Source organism: Dryobates pubescens, chromosome 11, assembly GCF_014839835.1.
Source record: "Dryobates pubescens isolate bDryPub1 chromosome 11, bDryPub1.pri, whole genome shotgun sequence".
Classification (NCBI taxonomy): domain Eukaryota; kingdom Metazoa; phylum Chordata; class Aves; order Piciformes; family Picidae; genus Dryobates; species Dryobates pubescens.
In genome coordinates this window covers 37608158-37630782 of record NC_071622.1, presented here as the reverse complement: position 1 = coordinate 37630782, position 22625 = coordinate 37608158, and the positions used below count along the sequence as shown (strand labels likewise).

The 22625-nt window shown below is 57.5% G+C and overlaps 1 protein-coding gene and 3 non-coding genes across 4 annotated transcripts; 2 read left to right on the top strand and 2 right to left on the bottom strand.

Moving 5' to 3' along the window:
• Positions 1 to 6203: 6203 nt before the first annotated feature.
• Positions 6204 to 6529, bottom strand: LOC104302711 (60S ribosomal protein L30-like). The gene is given in 2 exon segments (XM_054164991.1): positions 6204 to 6364; positions 6367 to 6529. Coding segments are annotated over 2 exon segments (324 nt in total).
• An 11513-nt stretch (positions 6530 to 18042) lies between these two features.
• Positions 18043 to 18233, top strand: LOC128897574 (U2 spliceosomal RNA). Its single transcript, XR_008462462.1, has one exon. It is a non-coding gene; the product is annotated as a U2 spliceosomal RNA (small nuclear RNA).
• Positions 18234 to 19654: 1421 nt separating this feature from the next.
• Positions 19655 to 19845, bottom strand: LOC128897573 (U2 spliceosomal RNA). The gene has a single exon (XR_008462461.1). It is a non-coding gene; the product is annotated as a U2 spliceosomal RNA (small nuclear RNA).
• Positions 19846 to 22406: 2561 nt separating this feature from the next.
• On the top strand, positions 22407 to 22597 carry LOC128897602 (U2 spliceosomal RNA). Its single transcript, XR_008462489.1, has one exon. It is a non-coding gene; the product is annotated as a U2 spliceosomal RNA (small nuclear RNA).
• Positions 22598 to 22625: the final 28 nt, after the last annotated feature.

Sequence of the window (22625 nt, the reverse complement as noted above, 5' to 3'; positions counted from 1 at the left end):
GGATGGAGCAAAGCTAGAAATGGGGAGATTCAGAGCAGATGTTAGGAAGAAGTTGTTCCCCAGGAGGGTGGTGAGAGCCTGGCACAGGTTGCCCAGGGGGGTGGTGGAAGCCTCCTGCCTGGAGGGATTCAAGGCCAGGCTGGAGGTGGCTGTGAGCAACCTGCTGTGGTGTGAGGTGTCCCTGGCCATGGCAGGGGGGTTGGAAGTGAATGGTCCTTGAGGTCCCTTCCAAGCCTGACAGTTCTGTGATGCTCTCTGCCCTTGGCCATTCTGTTTCCAAAAGGAATTGCTAGGGATGAGTTGGAGAAGCCTTTGGCCTGCCTGGGGCTGTGGCCAGGACCTGTGCTGTGCTCCTGTCCTCAGGGCAAGTTGCTCTTTGCTCCAGCAGCAGCCTTTGAGCCACAAAGCTCCACCCCAGCAGCTTGCTCTGGCTCACATGAGCAGGAGTGTGGCCAGCAGGGCCAGGGAGCTTCTCCTCCCCCTCTACTCTGCCCTGCTGAGACCTCACCTGGAGCATTGCATCCAGCTCTGGGCTGCCCAGTTGGGGAGGGACAGGGATCTGCTGGAGAGAGCCCAGGGGAGGGCTACAAGGCTGGGACTGCAGCTCTGCCTGGGGCTGCTCAGACTGGAGAGGAGAAGGCTGAGAGGGATCTGATCAATGTCTATCAAGAGCTGAGGGCTGGGGGGCAGGAGGCAGGGGCCAGGGCCAGGCTCTGCTCAGCTGCACCCTGGGGTAGGCCAAGGGGCAATGGATGGAAAGTGCAGCACAGGAGGTTCCAGCTCAGCGTGAGGAGGAAGCTCTGCACTGGGAGTGTCCCAGAGGCCTGGAGCAGGCTGCCCACAGAGCTTGTGGAGTCTCCTTGTCTGGAGCCTTCCCAGCCCCATCTGGATGTGCTCTGTGTGCCCTGTGCTGCATTCTGTGGTCCTGCTCTGGCAGGGGGTTGGACTCAATGAGTTCCAGAGGTCCCTTCCAACCCCTAGCATCCTCTGCTCTGTGATCCTCTGCTCTTTGGGATCTGCCATTTGGATTTTCCTTGTCTCTTGGATCCCAGATGCCAGCTCCTGGCAGTGCTCCACCCAGGCAAGGTTCTGCTGATCAGCAGCTCAGGGCTCTGGGAGTACCTTCAGCTAATTCCCCTGATTGTTCCTAAGAGCTCAGAGCTTTCCCTGCAGCTTGGCTCTGTTCCTGCTCCCAGGAGGAGGCCATCTCACCACCCAGCTCAGCAGTGCAGTTTGGTTTTACACTTCTGAGGTTCTCCTGCTTGTTCCTCTTCATTCCCAGGCCCTGATCTTCCTGGGCTGCTGCTCTGTGGTTTGTTCTTCTCCTCTGGTGTGGACTCCCCTTGCCTGTCACCCACCAGGCAAACCTTGCTGGTCAGACCAGCTTGGGGCAAGGGTGTTTGCTACTTAATCGATCAGATTCCTGTTCTATCAGGTTCCCTGCTGATCACTGTGGTCATAAACCCTAACACAGAGTCCCCCAGGGCCTTCCCTGAGAGCTGCTGCTGCAGCCCTGCCCTGCTGCCAGGGCAAAGGCACCGCTGGGGCATCTGGACTCCTCTCTGCTTTACTCTCTGCTGTGCTCTGGCTGCCACCCAGGCTGTGCCTGCTGTGTGCCAGATGTGGCCCCATGGCGCCAGGCAGGGATGGCTGAAATCAGTTTCAAACTGGTTCTGGTAAGGGGCTGGGGAGGGCACTGCTGAGACCTGCTCTCAGTAACAAACTGGTCCCAGTAGGGGGCTGGCAGGGGGCACTGCTGGCTTCTCATCCCAGTGTCAGACTGCTCCCAGTTAAGGCAGATAACTGGATCCAGTGTCCCCTCCCTCCCCTCCCCGCACCTGGTGCCCCCCTCGCCTCCCAGTAACACACCAGTAGCAACCAGTAAGCAGCCAGGCAGGAAGTGGGAGCTGTGGGCGGGAGGGGAAGGAAGGAGAGGGGGAAGGGGAGGCTGTGGAGGGGAGGCTGTGGAAGGGGGGGGAGGCGGGACAGGAGCTTACCAGTTCCTCTTGAGTTCCGTCCAAATTCACCCAGTTCCTCCCAGTCCCCTCCCAATTCCCTTCAACTCCACCCAGCCCCTCCCAGTTCCCTCCCAGTCTCCTGTTCTCACCCAGTGCCTCCCAGTTCCCTCCCAGTCTCCTGTTCTCACCCAGTGCCTCCCAGTTCCCTCCCAGTCTCCTGTTCTCACCCAGTGCCTCCCAGTTCCCTGCCAGTTCCCTCCCAGTCTCCTGTTCTCACCCAGTGCCTCCCAGTTCCCTGCCAGTTCCTTCCCAGTCTCCTGTTCTCACCCAGTGCCTCCCAGTTCCCTCCCAGTCTCCTGTTCTCACCCAGTGCCTCCCAGTTCCCTCCCAGTCTCCTGTTCTCACCCAGTGCCTCCCAGTTCCCTGCCAGTTCCTTCCCAGTCTCCTGTTCTCACCCAGTGCCTCCCAGTTCCCTGCCAGTTCCTTCCCAGTCTCCTGTTCTCACCCAGTGCCTCCCAGTTCCCTCCCAGTCTCCTGTTCTCACCCAGTGCCTCCCAGTTCCCTGCCAGTTCCCTCCCAGTCTCCTGTTCTCACCCAGTGCCTCCCAGTTCCCTGCCAGTTCCTTCCCAGTCTCCTGTTCTCACCCAGTGCCTCCCAGTTCCCTGCCAGTTCCTTCCCAGTCTCCTGTTAGTTCTCACCCTGTTAGTTCTCACCCAGTTCCTCCCACTTCCCCCCTAGTTTCCTCCCACTTCCCTCCCAGTTCATCCCAGTTTCCTCTCAGTTCCCCCCCAGCTCCCTCCAAGTTACTTCCCAGTTCCTCCCAGTTCTCTTCCACTTCCTTCCCAGTTCCCCCGGATTGCTCCCAGTTCCTTGCCTGCTCCCTGCCAGCAGCTCCTGGCAACCTCTCTGGCAGTTTGTGACTCAGCTCTGCCTGCTGGGAGTGGCAGGCAGTGACCAGCACCTGGCTGAGAGGCTGAGGGGTGCCTCAGAGTCCCCCAGAGCCCTCCCTGAGAGCTGCTGCTGCAGCCCTGCCCTGCTGCCAGGGCAAAGGCACCGCAGGGGCATTTGGACTCCTCTCTGCCTTACTCTCTGCTGTGCTCTGGCTGCCACCCAGGCTGTGCCTGCTGTGTGCCAGATGTGTGCCAGATGTGTGCTGTGTGCCAGATGTGTGCCTGCTGTGTGCCAGATGTGTGCCTGCTGTGTGCCAGCTGTGTGCCCGGCGGTGCCCAAAGGCACCAGGCAGGGAGGTCTGAAGCTCCCGGCCCTGGTGCAGTGCCCACGGGTGGGAGGCTGCCCAGGAGCCAGCAATGAGCTCTGGAGGCCAGGAAGGGCCAAGGGCAGCCTGGGTTGGGCAGGAGGGCTGTGGGGAGCAGGGCCAGGGAGGTTCTCCTGCCCCTCTGCTCTGCCCTGCCGAGGCCGCAGCTGTAGCCCAGTGCCCAGCTCTGGGCCCTCAGCTCAGGAAGGAGCTCAGGGAGCTGCTGGAGAGAGTCCAGCTCAGAGCCACAGAGGATGAAGGCAGCGGAAGATCTTCCTCAGGAGAACAAACTGCTCCCAGCTGGGCTCTGGCTCCATCCCTGCCCTCAGTGACCCCAAGCCCTGTGCCCAGTCTGGGACCTGCTCCCAGTGACAAACTGGTCCCAGTAAGGGGCTGGGAGGGGGAGGGGGCACTGCTGGGACCTGCTCCCAGTAACAAACTGGTCCCAGTAAGGGGCTGGGAGGGGAAGGGGGCACTGCTGGGACCTTCTCACAGTGACAAACTGGTCCCAGTAAGGGGCTGGGAGGGGGAGGGGGCACTGCTGGGACCTTCTCACAGTGACAAACTGGTCCCAGTAAGGGGCTGGGAGGGGGAGGGGGCACTGCTGGGACCTGCTCCCAGTAACAAACTGGTCCCAGTAAGGGGCTGGGAGGGGGAGGGGGCACTGCTGGGACCTGCTCCCAGTAACAAACTGGTCCCAGTAAGGGGCTGGGAGGGGGAGGGGGCACTGCTGGGACCTTCTCACAGTGACAAACTGGTCCCAGTAAGGGGCTGGGAGGGGGAGGGGGCACTGCTGGGACCTGCTCCCAGTAACAAACTGGTCCCAGTAAGGGGCTGGGAAGGGTGGGGGGCACTGCTGGGACCTTCTCCCAGTAACAAACTGGTCCCAGTATGGGGCTGGAAGGGGGAGGGGGCACTGCTGGGACCTTCTCCCAGTAACAAACTGGTCCCAGTTAAGGCAGGTAACTGAGACCAGATCCCCTCCCTCCCCCCCACCCCGGGTGCCTCACTCACCTCCCAGTAACAGACCAGTTACAACCAGCACAGTGTCAAGCAGGAACTGGGAGCTGTCACAAGGGTGGGGAAGGAAGAAAGGGGAAGGAAGGGGGAGGAAGAGCAGGGGTGGGACAGGGTAGACAGGAGCCTCCCAGTTCCCTCCAACTCCACCCAGTTCCTCCCAGTTCCCTCCAACTCCTCCCTGTTTCCTGTCAGTTCCTTCCCAGTTTCCTGTTAGTTCCCTCCTAGTTTTCTGCCAGTTCCCTTCCAGTTTCCAGCCAGTTCCCTCCTACTTCCCTCCCAGTTCATCCCTGTTCACTCCCAGCTCCCTCCTAGTTCCTCCCATTCTCTGCCAGCTCTCTCCCAGTTCCCCCCCAATTTCCTCCCAGTTTCCCCCAAGATGCTTCCAGTTCCTGCAGACAACACCCCGGTTCCCCCCGGGGTGCTGGTGGGCAGCAAGCTCTGCATGGCAGCAGCAGAGGGAGCTGAGCCCCTGGCACAGGAGCACAGCCCCAGGGCAGCAGCAGCAGAGGGAGCTGAGCCCCTGGCACAGGAGCACAGCCCCAGGGCAGCAGCAGCAGGGGGAGCTGAGCCCCTGGCACAGGAGCACAGCCCCAGGGCAGCAGCAGCAGGGGAAGCTGAGCCCCTGGCACAGGAGCACAGCCCCAGGGCAGCAGCAGCAGGGGGAGCTGAGCCCCTGGCACAGGAGCACAGCCCCAGGGCAGCAGCAGCAGAGGGAGCTGAGCCCCTGGCACAGGAGCACAGCCCCAGGGCAGCAGCAGCAGAGGGAGCTGAGCCCTTGGCACAGGAGCACAGCCCCAGGGAGCAGCAGCAGAGGGAGCTGAGCCCTTGGCACAGGAGCACAGCCCCAGGGCAGCAGCAGCAGAGGGAGCTGAGCCCCTGGCACAGGAGCACAGCCCCAGGGAGCAGCAGCAGAGGGAGCTGAGCCCCTGGCACAGGAGCACAGCCCCAGGGAGCAGCAGCAGAGGGAGCTGGAAAGTACCCTGGAAAGGGTGAGACAATGGATTCCCCACCTGTTTCCTGATGTGTAATGAGTGTGGGGGCATGTAGATGGGGAAGGAGGAGGTGGAGCCCCCTCCCCCCCCATCCAGACCCCTGCCCAAACACAGAGGAATGCACAGAAAGATTTCCTGGGGAACGATACCTGGATATTTACCTGAGGATGATTTCCTGGCCCCTGAATTCCTGAGGGACAATACTTGGACACATACCTAAGGACTAAAAACTGTACAAAAGACTTGAGCCACTACTGGCTTGGGAGAAGAAAAACGGAGAACCGAAAACACAGATGAAGGAAAACACAGGAGAAGGACAATGCCGCTGAGAAGGAAAGCAGGAGAGAAGGAAAAGCCTGGGACAATGCTGCTCCGGAGAAGAGAGGCCGTGGAGCCTGGAAGAAGCAGACTGAACCCTCTCTCTGTGTCCTAAGATCCACCTGCTGCAACTCATGGAGCTGAAGAGGCTGCCCAGAGGACCACATCTCTTCTCCAGCCAAAGCCCCAGCACCGTTTCTCTACAGACCCAGCATCTCCTGCAGCACCTTTCCTCCACAGACTCAAACTGTCTTGGGGGGGTGAGGGGTGTGGTAATTGTCCTGAGTGGACAAAAAAGCCTCAAAGTTGCTCTGAACCAGACAATGAGGCAAGATGGGTGCAAGATGGGTGCAAGATGGATTCTCTTTAGATGCAGTTCCCTTAGGAGTCTGGAGCAGCATGAAACAGGTCCCACCACGTGGCTAACCACAGCAGCAGGAGGATGTCAGCAAGCTAAGGGGCAGGAGAAGAGAGTGAGGCAGGAAATGTCCCTCCCTTAAAAAGAGTTGTGGACAGGCAGTGGGAGTGGAACAGACTTGACATGGGGACCTCTCCCCCTGGAAGGGGCCAGGTCTCTCTGCCCACCTGGGTCAGGTTTCTTTGTCCATCTGAGGCTAGTTTATTTCCAGCCTGCCCACCCCCTCATGGGCTGGGCTTAACCTAGGAGAACTTCTCCCTTGTTTGTTCTGGCAGGCTTCTGATGATGTCAGAGTCACCTGGGCCAATGACAGCCAGTGTGCAGACCCTGTAGACCTTGCCCCAGGCTGTGCCCAGCTGGAGGTTGTTGCTGCTGTAGTGTTGGATGCTGGCTATGGCCAGCAGTACTCAATCCCTGACTCCCTCAAAGCAAGACAGTTGGCTTTGCCCTGCCTGATCTTTTGCAGAGGCTGTTTGCAACCCAGCACATAGTTACCACTTTTCGTAACCAGCTGCAGCCTGTGGTTTATGGCCTCTAGGGACTTGTTTGTCTTCTTCTTGGCCACCATATCGCCGCCTGGTGTCGGCTCAGGTGGTAACATAGACTCTCTGCCAAGAGGGACGGGCAGCAGGAAGGGGCCACATGTTCCATGTTCATATTCCACACCTGAAGACAGTTCAAGGACTGAGCAGTTCCAAATCTGAGCATTTCCAATCCAGCAATTCCCATTGGGAATTCTGGTGCTGTGCTCTCTGGTGTCCCACCAAGGGATCCTATAGCAAATCAGCCAGGGACTCACAGCTGGCTCCATGGTCTGGTATCCTCCCAGATCCTGTAACTATAATGCAAGCAGCTCTTGGCTTGGAGAGGGCTAAGGTCCTCTCTCCTCTTGTGCACAGTTTGTGCTCTGGAGCTTGTCCTTGGCTCAGAGAGGGCTAAGGTACTCTCTTGTGCACAGTTCCCAGGCTGGAGCAGTGCAGCTCTTCTGGCATTTGTTCCTCTCAGGGCTTTTCCCCTTTCTGCCTCCAGCACAGGGCTTTTGGAGCATTGGTTGCCTGGGTCCAGGTGCAAGGCCCAGGTGTGGTTTGCCTGCTAGGGAAGGCTTTTCAGCTGCACCTGTGGCAGCATTTGGCTCTTGTGTCTGTCTGGGTGAGGACAAGTCCAATTGCCACTGCCCCAAGACAATTAATTCCCTGCTTGTAATAATATAGCCTTTTCCATTTGCTTCTCCGACTGAGTTAGCTGTGGGTTGGGGAGGGGGAGAGGGGGAAATTGAACTTTTCCCAGTACCACAGCGACACTCTCAGCAACCACCGCCGCATCCACACCGGAGAGAATCGGTTCCCCTGTGCTGTGTGGTTAGAGCTTCACCCTGAGCACTACACTCATCCACCACTCATCCACAGCCGTGAGCAGCCCTACAGGTGCGCCGGCTGCGGTAAGCGCTTCAGGCAGAGCTCCAACCTCACCAGGCACCGCCGCACCCACACCGGGGAGCAGGCCACACCGTGGGGGAGGCACAAGTAGATCCACCCAGGGGCTGGCCATGCAGACTAAACCCACTTCCTAGAGAGATCCCTAGAACCCGGGTAAAAGATGTTGTAGGTAAACTTCCCACCATTGTGAGTCCTTCAGACTATTACCCACTGATAGTTTTTCAGGTGGGTAGTGATGATTACAGTATCACAGTATCACAGTATAACCAAGGTTGGAAGAGACCCCAAGGATCATTAAGTCCAACCTGTCTCAATAGACCTCACAACTAGACCATGGCACCAAGTGCCACATCCAATCCCCTCTTGAACACCTCCAGGGATGGGGACTCCACCACCTCCCTGGGCAGCACATTCCAATGACGAACGACTCGCTCAGTGAAGAACTTTCTCCTCACCTCCAGCCTGAACTTCCCCTGGCACAGCTTGAGACTGTGTCCCCTTGTTCTGGTGCTGGTTGCCTGGGAGAAGAGCCTGTCTACAACCACCCTTCAGGTAGTTGTAGAGGGCAATGAGGTCACCCCTGAGCCTTCTCTTCTCCAGGCTAATGCAGCAGTGAGAGGCTCACAGTCAATTAAAAGAGTCTTCAGGACCTTGGGGCAACTGCTAAAGGGATCAGGACCTCCAGCTGTGTTCTCCTCCATCCCTCTGACATCAGCAATGGATGAGGGAACATTTAGGAAGAGCCAAGAGATCAATTCATGGCTCTGGGACTGCTGTCATTGACAGGGGTTTGGATTTTGTGATCACAGCTCATCTTACAGGGCACCAGAGCTCCAGGCAACCGATGGGATGCATCTGGCCCAGAGGCGCAAAAGGATTCTAGGGCAGAAGTTGGCAGGGCTCACTGATAGGGCTTTAAACTACATTGGAAAGGGGAAGGGGTTGTGAATCTCATGCTTGCCTGTGACAAACATTGAGGCAGCTCACCAGAGACAGAGGGATGGATGCTAGCAAGGGCTCTCCACTTGTTGCCTTGAGGCAAGCCAAGGATGAAGCACTGGGACACCCCAAGGGCAGCAAGGGGGATTCACCTAAGACTGACTAGTGGAGTGTCCTCCTCCCTCCAGTTCTGTTCCCTTGCTTCCAGAGACTGGGGTTCCTGAGGGCTGGTCTTAGGAGTAAAGACTGAGGCAAAGGCAGCATTCAGCAACTCTGCCCTCTCTGCATGCTCTGTTACCATATCTGCCACATCATTCTGTAGTGGGGCCACCTTTTCCTTCCTCTTTTTGTCATTGGTGTATTTGAACAAGTTACAGTATCACAGTCTCACAGTATAACCAAGGTTGGAAGAGACCCCAAGGATCATCAAGTCCAACCTGTCCCAACAGACCTCACAACTAGACCATGGCACCAAGTGCCACGTCCAATCTCCCCTTGAACACCTCCAGGGACGGTGACTCCACCACCTCCCTGGGCAGCACATTCCAATGACGAACGACTCGCTCGGTGAAGAACTTTCTCCTCACCTCAAGTCTAAACCTCCCCTGGCGCAGCTTGAGACTGTGTCCCCTTGTTCTGGTGCTGGTTGCCTGGGAGAAGAGACCGACCCCTTCCTGTCTACAACCACCTTTCAGGTAGTTGTAGAGTGCAATGAGGTCACCCCTGATCCTTCTCTTCTCCAGGCTAAACAATCCCAGCTCCCTCAGCCTCTCCTCACAGGGCTGTGCTCAAGGCCTCTCCCCAGCCTTGTTGCCCTTCTCTGGACACCTTCAAGAGTCTCGATGTCCTTCTTAAACTGAGGGGCCCAGAACTGGACACAGGACTCAAGGTGCGGCCTAACCAATGCAGAGTCCAGGGGCACAATGACCTCCCTGCTCCTGCTGGCCACACTATTCCTAATACAGGCCAGGATGCCATTGGCCCTCTTGGCCACCTGGGCACACTGCTGGCTCATGTTTAGGTGGCTGTCAATCAGCACCCCCAGGTCCCTCTCTGTTTGGCAGCTCTCCAGCCACTCTGACCCCAGCCTGTAGCTCTGCATGGGGTTGCCGTGGCCAAAGTGCAGCACCTGGCACTTGGACTTGTTAAATGCCATGCCATTGGACTCTGCCCATCTGTCCAGTCAGTCGAGGTCCCTCTGCAGAGCCTTTCTACCCTCTAACTGACCAACATCTGTTCCCAACTTGGTGTCATCTGCAAACTTGCTGATGACTGACTCAACCCCCTCATCCAGATCATCAGTGAAGATGTTGAAGAGGATGGGGCCCAGCACTGATCCCTGGGGGACGCCACTGGTGCCTGGCCGCCAGCTGGATGTGGCACCATTCACCACCACTCTCTGGGCCTCCAGCCAGTTCCTAACCCAGCACAGAGTGTTGCGGCCCAAACCACGAGCTGACAGCTTAGCCAGCAGTTTACTGTGGGGGACGGTGTCAAAGGCCTTGCTGAAGTACAGGTAGACCACATCCACAGCCTCCCCACATCCACCAGACGGGTCACCTGATCATAGAAGGAGATCAGGTTGGAGAGGCAGGACCTGCCCTTCCTAAATCCATGTTGGCTGGACCTGAGCCCTTGGCCATCCTTCAGGTGCAGTTATTGCCTCCAGGATAATCTGCTCCATCACTTTCCCTGGCACTGAGGTCAGGCTGACTGGCCTTCCTCTTGTCTTCTTTCACCTCCCTGGCAGGACTCAGTTCCTTGGCTTTTCTTGCCACATCTCTACATTCTCTGGCTCTATTTCTCTAATCCTCCCAATTAACCTTTTTCCCACATAGTGTAAACCTCCTTTAAGTCTTTCCAAGAGTTCCCTGCTTATCCATGCTGCTCTCCTGACTCCCTTACTTGGCTTTTTTTTTTTTGCTTTTTTTTCCAAGGGACTACATTTTTCTTGAGCATGGAGGAGGTAATGTTTGCATATTAACCAGCTTTCCTGGGCCCCCCCTTCCTTCTAGAGCCCTAACCCACTGGATACTTCTAAGTAGAGTTTTGAAGAGGGCAAGGTTATCCCTCTTAAACTCCAGGGCTGAAGTTTTGCTTATCAGCCTGCTTCTTTGTCTAGTGATATTAAACTCTAACATGTCATAGTCACTACCAGCCCCTAACATTCTTTGATTCTGTAATTCTGTGTCCCACTCCCAAGATCCTGCCCACCCCTCAGTGTACTCCTGGGGCAGGGAAATGCTGGGAAAGCACAGCCTGGATCCTTGTTCAGCAGTAGCTGAAACACTGCTGTATTATCAGCTCCAGCAATGCAAACCACAGCACTAGAAAGATGCTCTGAGCAGAATTAGCTCCAGCTCACGCAAACCCAATGCAACTCTCAGAGCTCCTAAAAACTTCTCAACACTCAAATCTTGCAATTCTGGGTGGGTGGAAAGCTTGCTGGAATCCCTGGGTCAGCAGCAATCCATCAGGAACACTGCTGAGCTAGGGGGAAGGCCTTTGGAAGTCCCAGGACTGACGGAAAGCAGCAGAACCCCTTAGTAGAAAGCTGACAGAAACTTTCTGAGTGTTTCAAAGGACCTCCCTCATCCAGCTGAAGGATTTCTCACCAATGTGAGTGTGACAGTGAAGGATGAGATGACTCCTGCCGCTGAAGCTCATGCTGCAGTCAGCACAGGTGAAGGACTTCTCCCCAGTGTGGATGAAGTAGTGCTGTATGAGGCTGAAGCTCTTGCCGGAGGCGGTGCTGCTGTATGGCTTCTCACCGGTGTAGGTGCGGCGGTGCTGGATGGGACGCCAACTCTGCCTGAAGCTCTTCCCGCAGTCACCACAGATGAAGGGCCAGGTCTCAGAATGGGGGCAGTGGTGTTTCACTGGTTCTGAGACAGGCAGGAAGATCTGCCCACACTCAGGGCAGCTCCCAAGCCCAACAGCACAGGCACAGCACACAGCCAGGGCTGCTGAAGACGGGAGGTCTGAAGAAGTGTGGACTCAGCTCCTGGCCCAGCACACAACCCCCAGCACACAGCTGCAGGGCAGCACCATAAGACAGTTGCCTCCAGCCAGCCTCTCCCAGGCCTTGGCTGCAGCTTACTCCCACTGCCTGCCCAGGGCTCTGCTGTCTGCAGCTGCATTTGCCAGAAGCTGCTGCTCTGGCCACAGGTCTCCTCCCTGACCCTGATCACAGACCCCACCCAGTCTGTGCTCAGCTCTGCCCTGCTGGTTTCTCAGAGACAGCCCAGGGCTATCTCTGTGCTGGGCACTCCTCAGGAAAAGATCAGAGCAGCCCTGAAGGCACAAAGAAAGGGATGTTCATGCTTTCTGCAGCTGCAGGAAAAGGGGAAGGGACTTGGTCAGCTTCTTGCAAAACCTCTTCAGCCCTCACTCTGATGCTGGACAAGTCTCTCCTGAGCAAACCTGACGTGTCCAGCACCATTCACACACAGGCAGACTTCTCTCCCTGCCCCTTTCTCTCAGCTTTCTCTTTAGAGTTCTCCTGGAGTTGCCATTCCATTTCCCCAACTGAGAATGAGGTTTGATGTGATGGCACAGTGCCCATGGACTGTTGGTGATCTCCCAGCTGCCACATGCAGAGGTGCAGCAGAATTCACTCCTTTCAGCTCCTGAAATGCTGCCAGATTCTGGCATCTCCTGCACACACATTTTTCAGCTGGACCCTTGATGCCCTCCACTTTTTTGGAGGGCCAAGGCCCTTCCTTCACTCCCACCTCATCAATGTGCCTGGTGTCTTTGCTGTTCCATGGCCCTGTGTCCCCCACTTCCACTGCCACTGGAGCTGGATGAGTGGAGTGGAGGAAAATGTGGTCTAATGAAGTGGGATGAAAGCAGGAGAACAAGAATGAAAGGTCACTGAGACTAAAGGCCAGGATGCCAAGAGGGTTTATAGATGGGCAACAAGCCAAGGGGGCTTACAGATGGGAGTGGGGAAGTTTACAGATTACAGAATCACAGAAACATTCAGGTTGGAACAGACCCTCAGGATCACCAAGTCCAACCCAGAACCCTACTCTACAAAGTTCACCCCTAAGCCATATCCTCAAGCACCACATCCAAATGGCCTTTAAACACATCCAGGGTTGGTGACTCCACCACCTCCCTGAGCAGCTTGTTCTAGTGCCTGACCACTCTTGCTGGGAAAATGTTTCTCCTACTGTCCAGTCTAAGCCTATCCAGTGGCAGCTTGAGGCTGTTCCCTCTTGTTCTGTCACTAATCACCTGTGGAAAGAGACCAGCAGCAGCCTCTCCACAAGGTCCTTTCAGGTAGTTGTAGACAGCAATGAGGTCTCCCCTCAGCCTCTTCTGTTTCACACTAACCATCCTCAGCTCCTTCAGTTGCTCTTCATCAGATTTATTCTCCAGGCCCTTCCCAGCTTCCTTGCCCTCCTCTGCCCTGGCTCCAGCACCTCCACATCTCTCTTGTATTGAGGCGCCCAAAACTGAATACAATACTCAAGGTGTGGCCTCACCAGAGCTGAGTCCCAGGGGACAATCCCCTCCCTGCTCCTGCTGGACACAGCATTGCTGATCCCAGCCAGGAGGCCTTTGGCTTTCTTGGCCACCTGGGCACAGTGCTGGCTCCTATTCAGCTGCTTGCCATTAGCACCCCCAAGTCCCTTTCTGCCAGCAGCTTTCCAGCCACACTGCCCCAGGCCTGGAGCATTGCTTGGGGTTATTGTGACCCAGGTGCAGGCCCTGGCACTAGGCCTCTTTGAAGTTCCTCCTAGTAATGCTGGCCATGGATCCAATCTATCCAAGTCCCTCTGCAGAGCCTCCCTACCCTGTGCAGATCAACACTGCCACCTAACTTGGTGTCATCTGCAGACTTGCTGCTGACACTCTCTGTGTCTTCAGCAAGGTCATCAATAAAGATGTTAAACAGAAGTGGTCCCAACACTGAGCCCTGAGGAACACCACTTGTGACCAGCTGGATTTAACTCCATTGAGCACCACTCTTTGGGCCCTTTCAGCCAGCCAGCAGGGCACTGCTCAGCCAAGCCACCAGGAGGCATGTTGGCCATGAGAGTTGTGCCAAAGGCTTTTCTAAAGTCTAGGCTGACAATATCCACAGCCCTTCCCTCATCCAATGGTCAGTCATCCAATCATAGAAGAGATCAGGTTGGTCAGGCAGGACCTGCCCTTCATAAACCCATGCTGACTGGGCCTGATCCCCTGGTTGTTCCTTCTGTGGTGTGTAATGGTGCTTGATGCCCTGCTCCAGGACCTTCCCTGGTACTGAGGTCAGACTGACAGCTCTATAGCTTTCCAGATCCTTATTTTTCCCCTCTCCTGTAGATGAGTGTTACATTTGCTACTCTCCAGTCCATTGGGACCTCCCCAGGACTTCAGGCAAATAATGGAAAGTGCCTTGGGGAGCACATCTGCCAACTCCCTCAGCACCCTTGGGTGTAGCCCATCCGGCCCCATAGACTTGTGCATGTCTAGGTGGCATAGCAGGTCAGTGACCACTGCCTCATTTATTGTGATGACCTCATTCTGATTCCCCTCCCTGACTACTGCTTCATGAGGTTGGGTGTCCAGGGAGCTGTTAAAGACTGAGGCAAAGCAGGCATTAGGCATCTCAGCCTTCTCATCCTCAGTCACTATGCTTCCCTCTGCATCCAACAAAGGATGGAGATTTTCCCCCAGTCCTCCTTTTGTTGTTAATGAATTTATAGAATCATTTTTTATTCTCCTTAACTGCTGTGACCTACAGCCTGGAGTAGTTTTAGCCAGGTTGAGCTCTAGCTGCGCTTTGGCTCTCCTAATTTTATCCCTGCATAGTTTCACTACATCTTTATAGGCCTCATGAGAAACCTGTCCCCTCTTCCAAAGGCCATAGGCTCTCCTTTTGTCCTTGAGGTCCAGCCCAAGGTCCCTGTCCAGCCAGGCCAGATGCCTTCCCCGCTGACTTGTTTGTCAACACAGGGACAGCTACTCCTGTGCCTTTGAGACTTCCCTCCTGAAGTGTGTGCTGCCCTCCTGGACTCCTGTATCCTTCAGGGCAGCCTCCCGAGGGACTTTGTCAATCAGTCTCCTGAACAGGCCAAGGTTTGCCCTCTGGAAGCCCAAGGTGTCAGTTTTACTGCCCCCTCTCCTCGTTTCCCCAAGGACAGAGAACTCAGCCTTCTCCTGACCACTGAGCCCTGGACAGTCTCCAACCTTTACTTGCTCCACAAGTTCTTCCCTGTTTGCAAGAAGCAGGTCCAGGAGGGCACCTCCCCCGGTTGGGTTCCTCACCACGTGTGTCAAGAAGTTATCCTCCACACACTCCAAGAACCTCCAGGACTGTTCTCTCCCTGCTGTATTGTATTCCCAGCAGACATCCAGGAAGCTGAAGTCTCCCAGGAGAACAAGGGGCAGGCATTGTGAGACCTGCCTCAACTGCTTATAAAAAATGTCACCTCTCTCTCTATCCTGGGTGGGTGATCTGGAACAGATTCCCACCATGGTATCTCTCTTGCTGGCCTCACTCCTGATTCTCACCCATAAGGACTCAAGCCTATCATCACCTGCAGGGTTTCAAGTGTCTCCCTGACACAGAGGCCACTCCACCACCTCTTCTTCCTTGCCTATCCCTTCTGAAAAGTTTGTGCCCATGGATTGCAGCACTCCAGCTGTGGCAGCCATCCCACCAGGTTTCCCTGATGGCTGCTAGGTCACAGTTTCCCTGAAGCACAGTGGCCTCCAGCTCCTCCTGTTTATTGCCCATGCTGTGTGCATTGGTGTATAAAGGTTTCAGGGAGTGCATAGTTTTCAACCTTCTGGTTATCTTAGATGACAACACACTGCTCCACAAGCCTGGGGCTATTTATTACACCCAGGGCTCTCAGTGGCAAGGCCAGCTACATCCCTGCCCCCTTTACACTAGTTACACCTGTGGCTTCCACCTCAGAGGTGTGGCAGGATTGGTGTGGCATGGTTGGACCTACCCAGGCTGTGCTGGACGTTGCACAGGATTTAACATGAGGCTTCCACCCTGTAGTTTGCAGCTTGCTTTGATGCTTTGCCCTATGGGGAGAGGCTGAGGGAGCTGGGATTGTTTAGCCTGGAGAAGAGGAGGCTCGGGGAAGGCCTTACTGCTGTCTACAACTACCTGAAGGAAGGTTGTGGCCAGGTGGGGGTTGGTCTCTTCTCCCAGGCAACCTGTGACAGGGGAGGGCGCCTGAGCAGAGCTCTTCTGTGCATGGGCACAGCTCTGGCAGAGGCCAGCTCAGCCTGCAGGGGCCCAGCACCAGCAATGCCCTCTGGGGCACTGCCCCTCACCCAAAGGCAGCTGCAGTGCCCAAGGCCTGCTCTGTGCTGCCCATGCTCCTCAAGGTCCCCCAGGGACACAGTTGGCTCAGTCCTGGCACTCAAGCTGCCAAGCCTCACAGCTGCCCTTGCTTCAGCCCAGCTCAGGCTCCTTGGCCGGCCAGGCCTGCCAGCAACCACCTGCCAAGTGTGGGCACCTCTGCCCAGCCAGCCCCTGCACCCCTGGGCTGCAGCCCCAGCAGCTGCCCACTTGTGCCTCTGAGGCATCCTCCTGCCCGCTCTCAGCAGCTTCAGCTGCACTCTGCAAACACAAAGCCCCTGCAGTCCAGCCTGGGGCCTGCTCCTGCTGCCTCTGCAGCCTGCAGAGCTCTGCCACCGCCAGCCACAGCCTGCCCTGTCCTGCTGGGGCCCAGCCTGTGCCCAGCTGCCCGCCTTGGGCCTCTGCAGCCCAGCCAGGATGGCAGCGGGGAGCTCCTGCACCTTCCAGCAGCTGGGGTGCAGGCCCCAACCCCCACATTAGCCCCCCCGGGACTCCTGGCAGAGGGCTGGGGGATGCCAACCCTGGGCAGGATGGCAAAGGAGCAGCTCTGGCACCAGCCCCGGGCGCCCCTAAGCTCAGGCTCAGCACAGCACCCACGCCTGGCACCCCCACGGCACCCAGGGCACAGCCTGGGCTGGGCTCTCCCCCCCGGCCTGGCCCTCAGCCCAGGCGCTGCCCTTTAGCACAGAGCTGCACAGCAGCTGCCAGCACAAAGCCTCCAAACCCCCAGAGCGCCCCCCAGCAGCCACAGCCACACAGAGGTCCCAAGGCCCGCACGGACGCCCCCAGCCCCACTCTCCTCACCCCAGGACCCCCCACTCCAGGCCTTGGCCTTTCTGCTTCACAAACCCAAGCCAGGGTTTGCTGCCCTGCACTTTGCCTGCCTGCAGTCAGGGCCTGCAGCGAGCTGCTCTAACGACTCCTCGGGGAGGCTTGGGCAGGAGCGACCCCCAGCGGGGCCAGTCCATGCTGCAAGGTCCTTCGGGCTTTGCTTCCGACTTAGACTTCGGGAGAGGTCTCCTCAGTCTCCTGGCAGTGCCTGAAGCTCATGCACTGAGCGCCAGGAGCCCTCCGCAGCCGCTTCTGTTTCTGCACTTCCCTTCAGGATGACAAAATGCAGCTGACACAGCTCAGTTTGCACGGCAAGGGGAGAAGGGTTTATTGCTTCTCAGGTTAGACAAGAGGTGGCAGCACCATCCACTGCACAGACAGACCCCAGACCCGCACAGATACCCCCCAGACCGTCGCCTAGACCCGCACAGAACCCCCCCAGGCCCGCACAGACCACCCCCGACCCGCACAGATACCCCCCGACCCGCACAGACACCCACACAGACCCCGCCCCCAGACCCGCTCTCCTCACTCCAGGACTCCCCACTCCAAGCTTCACAGACGTTCTCCACGGCTCCCCCAAGCACCACCAACTCCTAGCACACAAACCAACCCTGCGCACCCCGCTACACCCCGCGGACGCTCCCGGCCCCCCAGCCCCGCACACCTCCCCCCGCAACCCCTCGCCCCTCCGAGCTCCAAGACACAACGCTCTGACCATCCCCCCCCGCGGATCCCCTCCTAAGCCCCACACATTCCCTCACCCCACCTGCAGCCGCCACAAAGGCGACGCGGAGCAGGAGGCCGACCAAGAGCTCAGCGCACACCGAGCTGCCGAGCACCGGCCCCGGCAGGCTCCCGGCGACCACAGGGCGCTGCAAGAGAGGCCCCGGACCGACCGCCCCCGCCTCAGGAGCACACATGGCAGCGGCAGCGGCAGCAGGGCTGCGGCCGGAGAGGAAGGCCCGCCCACAACTGGGCAGCAGCAGCCAATCAGAGCCGCGGAGAGCGCGGCAGCTCCTCCCCCTGGCCGCTGCCGAGGCGCAGCCAGGAGCTGCCCCTGCCGGCCGCGGGCGCCGTGGCTCCTGCCCCGTGGGGAGCGGCAGCGGGGGCGCAGCGCGGGAGAAGCGCCGCAGGGGCGGGCGGGCGAGCGGCAGGCGCCGGCTCCTGAGCTGCGGCGGGCCGGGAGGGGCTGAGGGGGACGGCAGGAGGCGGCTGTGAGCCCTGCCAAGCAGGAGGGGGGGCCGGGGGAGGGGCGGGGCCTGCAGCGACAGGGGCGGATCGTGCGATGCCATTGGCCGGGAGGCAGGAGAAGGGCGGGGCGGGTGCGGAGCGCGGGCGGGGTTATGGTAATAAGCGGCGCTCGGCATGCCGGGGTGCCGCGCTCGGGGGCAGGCCGGCGGGGCTGGAACGGAGCTGGGTGTCCGTGAGCCCCAGCGGTGCCGTGCGGGAGCGGCGGGGAGCGGAGCGGGGAGGCGGGTGCGGGCGGCAGGGCGGTGTGCGTGAGGTAGGGGAGGCCCGCGGGGCAGGGCAGCGGTGTGGTGGGAGTGTTTGGGCATCGCTTCTCGGCCTTTTGGCTAAGATCAAGTGTAGTATCTGTTCTTATCAGTTTAATATCTGATACGTCCTCGATGAGAGGACTTTATATTAAACGGATTTTTGGGCGTGGGAGTTGGATCCGGAGCTTGCTCCCTCCGCTCCGCGCATCGTCCTGGTATTGCAGTGCCTCCGGGAACGGTGCACCCCCTAGGGGGACCTCTTTCGGGTTAACAACAGACCTCGACCTTTGCTGTCTTTCTCCTGCTCCTGCTCTGCCCTGCTCTGCTGTGCTCGCTTTCTCAGAGCCTCTGCTCGACAGCCTGCATCTGGGAAGAAGGTTTTACACCTGCTCTCTGTGCCCTGCACAGCAGACAGATTAGAAGGGATTACACGTCTTCATTACATCTCAGAGCCATGAGCCCACAGCCTGACACAGCCCTCGCTCGCTCTCTACCCAGGGCTCTGCTCCCCCCACACTTGCCTCCCTACCACGGATGCTTCCTGGCCCCAAGGTCACACTCTCCTGGACGTGCCCTTGCTCTCCAGGGGGTAGTAGTTCACAGCTCCAAGGCTGCCCACATCGCTCCATGGCACAGGCCCTACTCTGCATTATTCTTCCAGCCCCAAGTGCTGTGCCTGGCTCTGCCCTTGCAGCTATGAAGTTGCCTGCAAGGCAATTCTCAACCAAAGCAAGGCTCCCCCTGGATCAGGTTTTCCACTACAACCACACAGCCCGTGGCTTGCTCGTAGCAGGGCCCACACCATATCTCCCTGTCTATAAAGAAGAGTTTGAGTGATGTCAAGGATTCTTTGAGAGATATAATGAAGGGTTTAAGGAGGTCTGTGAAGGACTTAAGGATTCTAAAAGGGGTTTGAGAGATTTCAAAGACTAGTTGAGAGGGCTGTAAAGAGCTGAATGGGAATAAACCAGGCAGGGATTCAGAGCTGTCGGTAAACCAACAAAGGTCCCCGGAGGCGGTGCACCGTTCCCTGAAGGGAGGCTGTAGCCGGCTGGGGGTTGGTCTCTTCTCCCAGGCAAGCAGCACCAGAACAAGAGGACACAGTCTCAAGCTGTGCCAGGGGAGGTTTAGGCTGGAGGTGAGGAGAAAGCTCTGCCCAGAGAGAATTGTTAGCCGTTGGGATGTGCTGCCCAGGGAGGTGGTGGTCACCATCCCTGGAGGTGTTCAAGAGGGGATTGGATGTGGCCCTTGGAGCCATGGTTTGGTAGTCAGGAGGTGTTGGGTGACAGGTTGGACTCGATGATTTTGGAGGTCTTTTCCAAGCTTATTGATTCTATGATTTATGATTTCTAGGAGGGATTAAGGAAGTTCAGGGAGGATATGAAGGATGTTAGGGAGGGTTCGAGGCATCTAAGGAGGATTCGAGTGATGTAAAGGTTGTTTGAGGGAGCTAGAGGTGGTGGTGTTGGATTGAAAGGAGCGTTTAAAGGATGTAAAGGAGAGTTGGAGGAGGTCTAGGGAGGATTCGAGAGATGTAAGGTGTGAAGAAGCTAAAGGAGGATGGGAGAGAACTGAAGAGAGGGTTGAAAAGCAGAAAGAGCAACTTGAAGCAGAGCAGAGCGAAAGATAGGAGAGTGCAGCTCTACCGTTACACCGAAAAAGGTCCCCCTAGGGGGTGCACCGTTCCCGGAGGCACTGCAATACCAGGACGATGCGCGGAGCGGAGGGAGCAAGCTCCGGATCCAACTCCCACGCCCAAAAATCCGTTTAATATAAAGTCCTCTCATCGAGGACGTATCAGATATTAAACTGATAAGAACAGATACTACACTTGATCTTAGCCAAAAGGCCGAGAAGCGATACCCAAACACCCCCACCACACCACCGCCCTGCCCCGCGGGCCTCCCCTACCTCACGTACACCGCCCTGCCGCCCGCACCCGCCTCCCCGCTCCGCTCCCCGCCGCTCCCGCACGGCACCGCTGGGGCTCACGGACACCCAGCTCCGTTCCAGCCCCGCCGGCCTGCCCCCGAGCGCGGGACCCCGCCATGCCGAGCGCCGCTTATTACCATAACCCCGCCCGCGCTCCGCACCCGCCCCGCCCTTCTCCTGCCTCCCGGCCAATGGCATCGCACGATCCGCCCCTGTCGCTGCAGGCCCCGCCCCTCCCCCGGCCCCCCCTCCTGATTGGCAGGGCTCACAGCCGCCTCCTGCTGAATCCAAAACATTGCTTCTCGGGTCTCAGGCTACGAGGGTGGGTTGCAGGGGGAATCCTTGCAGTGATTGCTCTCGTCATCGCAGTGTGAATGGGGTTTGTGAGAACAGCTTGTAGGAATACGAGCATGGTCAGGGCACAAGTGATGGCGCCTGTTCTAAGCAATATAACAACGGGGATGTTATAAATGACCGAGCCAATTTAAGTCAATTGAATATGGTGTTAATTGGAAAAGAGCAATGTCAAAGCCGTAAGAGACATGCGAAACAGCGCTGGGTGCTGAAATGCACAACAATGACTTTCTAACTAATATTCTACCCTTCATACACATGCATACAAAGGTGACTTTATTTAAATCAGTTTGTCCTTCTGGTGGTCTTTCAATGATGTAATCCTCTGCTCAGCACAGCCGGTGGCTTGTGTGCTGAGTCCTTGTGATTGTGTCCTTTTAGCTCTGGTGTTACAATCAACGTCTTTCCCAGGGATGGGTCTTCACAGACGTTCTGTTGACTCCCACAATCGTCCTTTGTGTTCACGTCCTCTGTAGCAACTTCTCTTCCTTCCTCATCTGTCAACACTTATTATTTCATAATACTTCAACTGTTAGCTGTTAACTCCTAACATTTCACTATGGCATTAGGAGGCATACATTAAAGCAAATACAATTAATAAACAACAGGTTATAATAAACCCTAAAAGTTTACTCTGTACTAAAACAAGTCCAATTAATCATAAACAACTGATTATAATAAAGCCTAAAAAGAATCTCATTCTTATTACCTATGTAAGTTCCCAGTGAGCAATCCCGTTTCTCATCATTCATGCTCCTGCTCTTGCTTTAATCAAAACCATCTCCTTCACACGAATTCTCATTCCACTTATCACAGGGAGTTGTAGGAAAACAGAAAGTATCTATGGAAGGTTTCAGGACAAGAAAGAACAACAGGCCACTGATATGGGAAGGATGGCTTGATGATAAAGAAGAGCTGACCCTGGTAAACAACCTGAAGTGCGAGACAGGAGGACACTTGCCTTCAACATCAAGTCCAACCTGTCACCCAACACCTCCTGACTACTAAAACATGGCTCCAAGGGCCACATCCAATCCCCTCTTGAACACCTCCAGGGAAGGTGACTCACCCAGCTCCCTGGGCAGCACATCCCAACGGCTAACAACTCTCTCTGGGAAGAACTTTCTCCTCACCTCCAGGCTAAACCTCACCTGGCACAGCATGAGACTGTGTCCTCTTGTTCTGGTGCTGCTTGCCTGGGAGAAGAGACCAACCCCCACCTGGCTACAAGCTCCCTTCAGGGAACAGTGCACCGCCTCCGGGGACCTTTGTTGGTTTACCGACAGCTCTGAATCCCTGCCTGGTTTATTCCCATTCAGCTCTTTTTCAGGCTTCTCAAACAGTCTTTGAAATCTCTCAAACCCCTTTTACAATGATTAAGAGGCCGACCAAGGGCTCAGCGCACACCGAGCTGCCGAGCCCCGGCCCCGGCAGGCTCCCGGCGACCACAGGGCGCTGCAAGGGAGGCCCCGGACCGACCGCCCCCGCCTCAGGCGCACACCTGGCAGCGGCAGCGGCAGCAGGGCTGCGGCCGGAGAGGAAGGCCCGCCCACAACTGGGCAGCAGCAGCCAATCAGAGCCGCGGGGAGCGCGGCAGCTCCTCCCCCTGGCCGCTGCCGAGGCGCAGCCAGGAGCTGCCCCTGCCGGCCGCGGGCGCCGTGGCTCCTGCCCCGTGGGGAGCGGCAGCGGGGGCGCAGCGCGGGAGAAGCGCCGCAGGGGCGGGCGGGCGAGCGGCAGGCGCCGGCTCCTGAGCTGCGGCGGGGCGGGAGGGGCTGAGGGGGACGGCAGGAGGCGGCTGTGAGCCCTGCCAAGCAGGAGGGGGGGCGGGGGAGGGGCGGGGCCTGCAGCGACAGGGGCGGATCGTGCGATGCCATTGGCCGGGAGGCAGCAGAAGGGCGGGGCGGGTGCGGAGCGCGGGCGGGGTTATGGTAATAAGCGGCGCTCGGCATGGCGGGGTCCCGCGCTCGGGGGCAGGCCGGCGGGGCTGGAACGGAGCTGGGTGTCCGTGAGCCCCAGCGGTGCCGTGCGGGAGCGGCGGGGAGCGGAGCGTGGAGGCGGGTGCGGGCGGCAGGGCGGTGTGCGTGAGGTAGGGGAGGCCCGCTGGGCAAGGGGGTGGTGTGGTGGAGGGGTTTGGGTATCGCTTCTCGGCCTTTTGGCTAAGATCAAGTGTAGTATCTGTTCTTATCAGTTTAATATCTGATACGTCCTCGATGAGAGGACTTTATATTAAACGGATTTTTGGGCGTGGGAGTTGGATCCGGAGCTTGCTCCCTCCGCTCCGCGCATCGTCCTGGTATTGCAGTGCCTCCGGGAACGGTGCACCCCCTAGGGGGACCTCTTTCGGTGTAACGATAG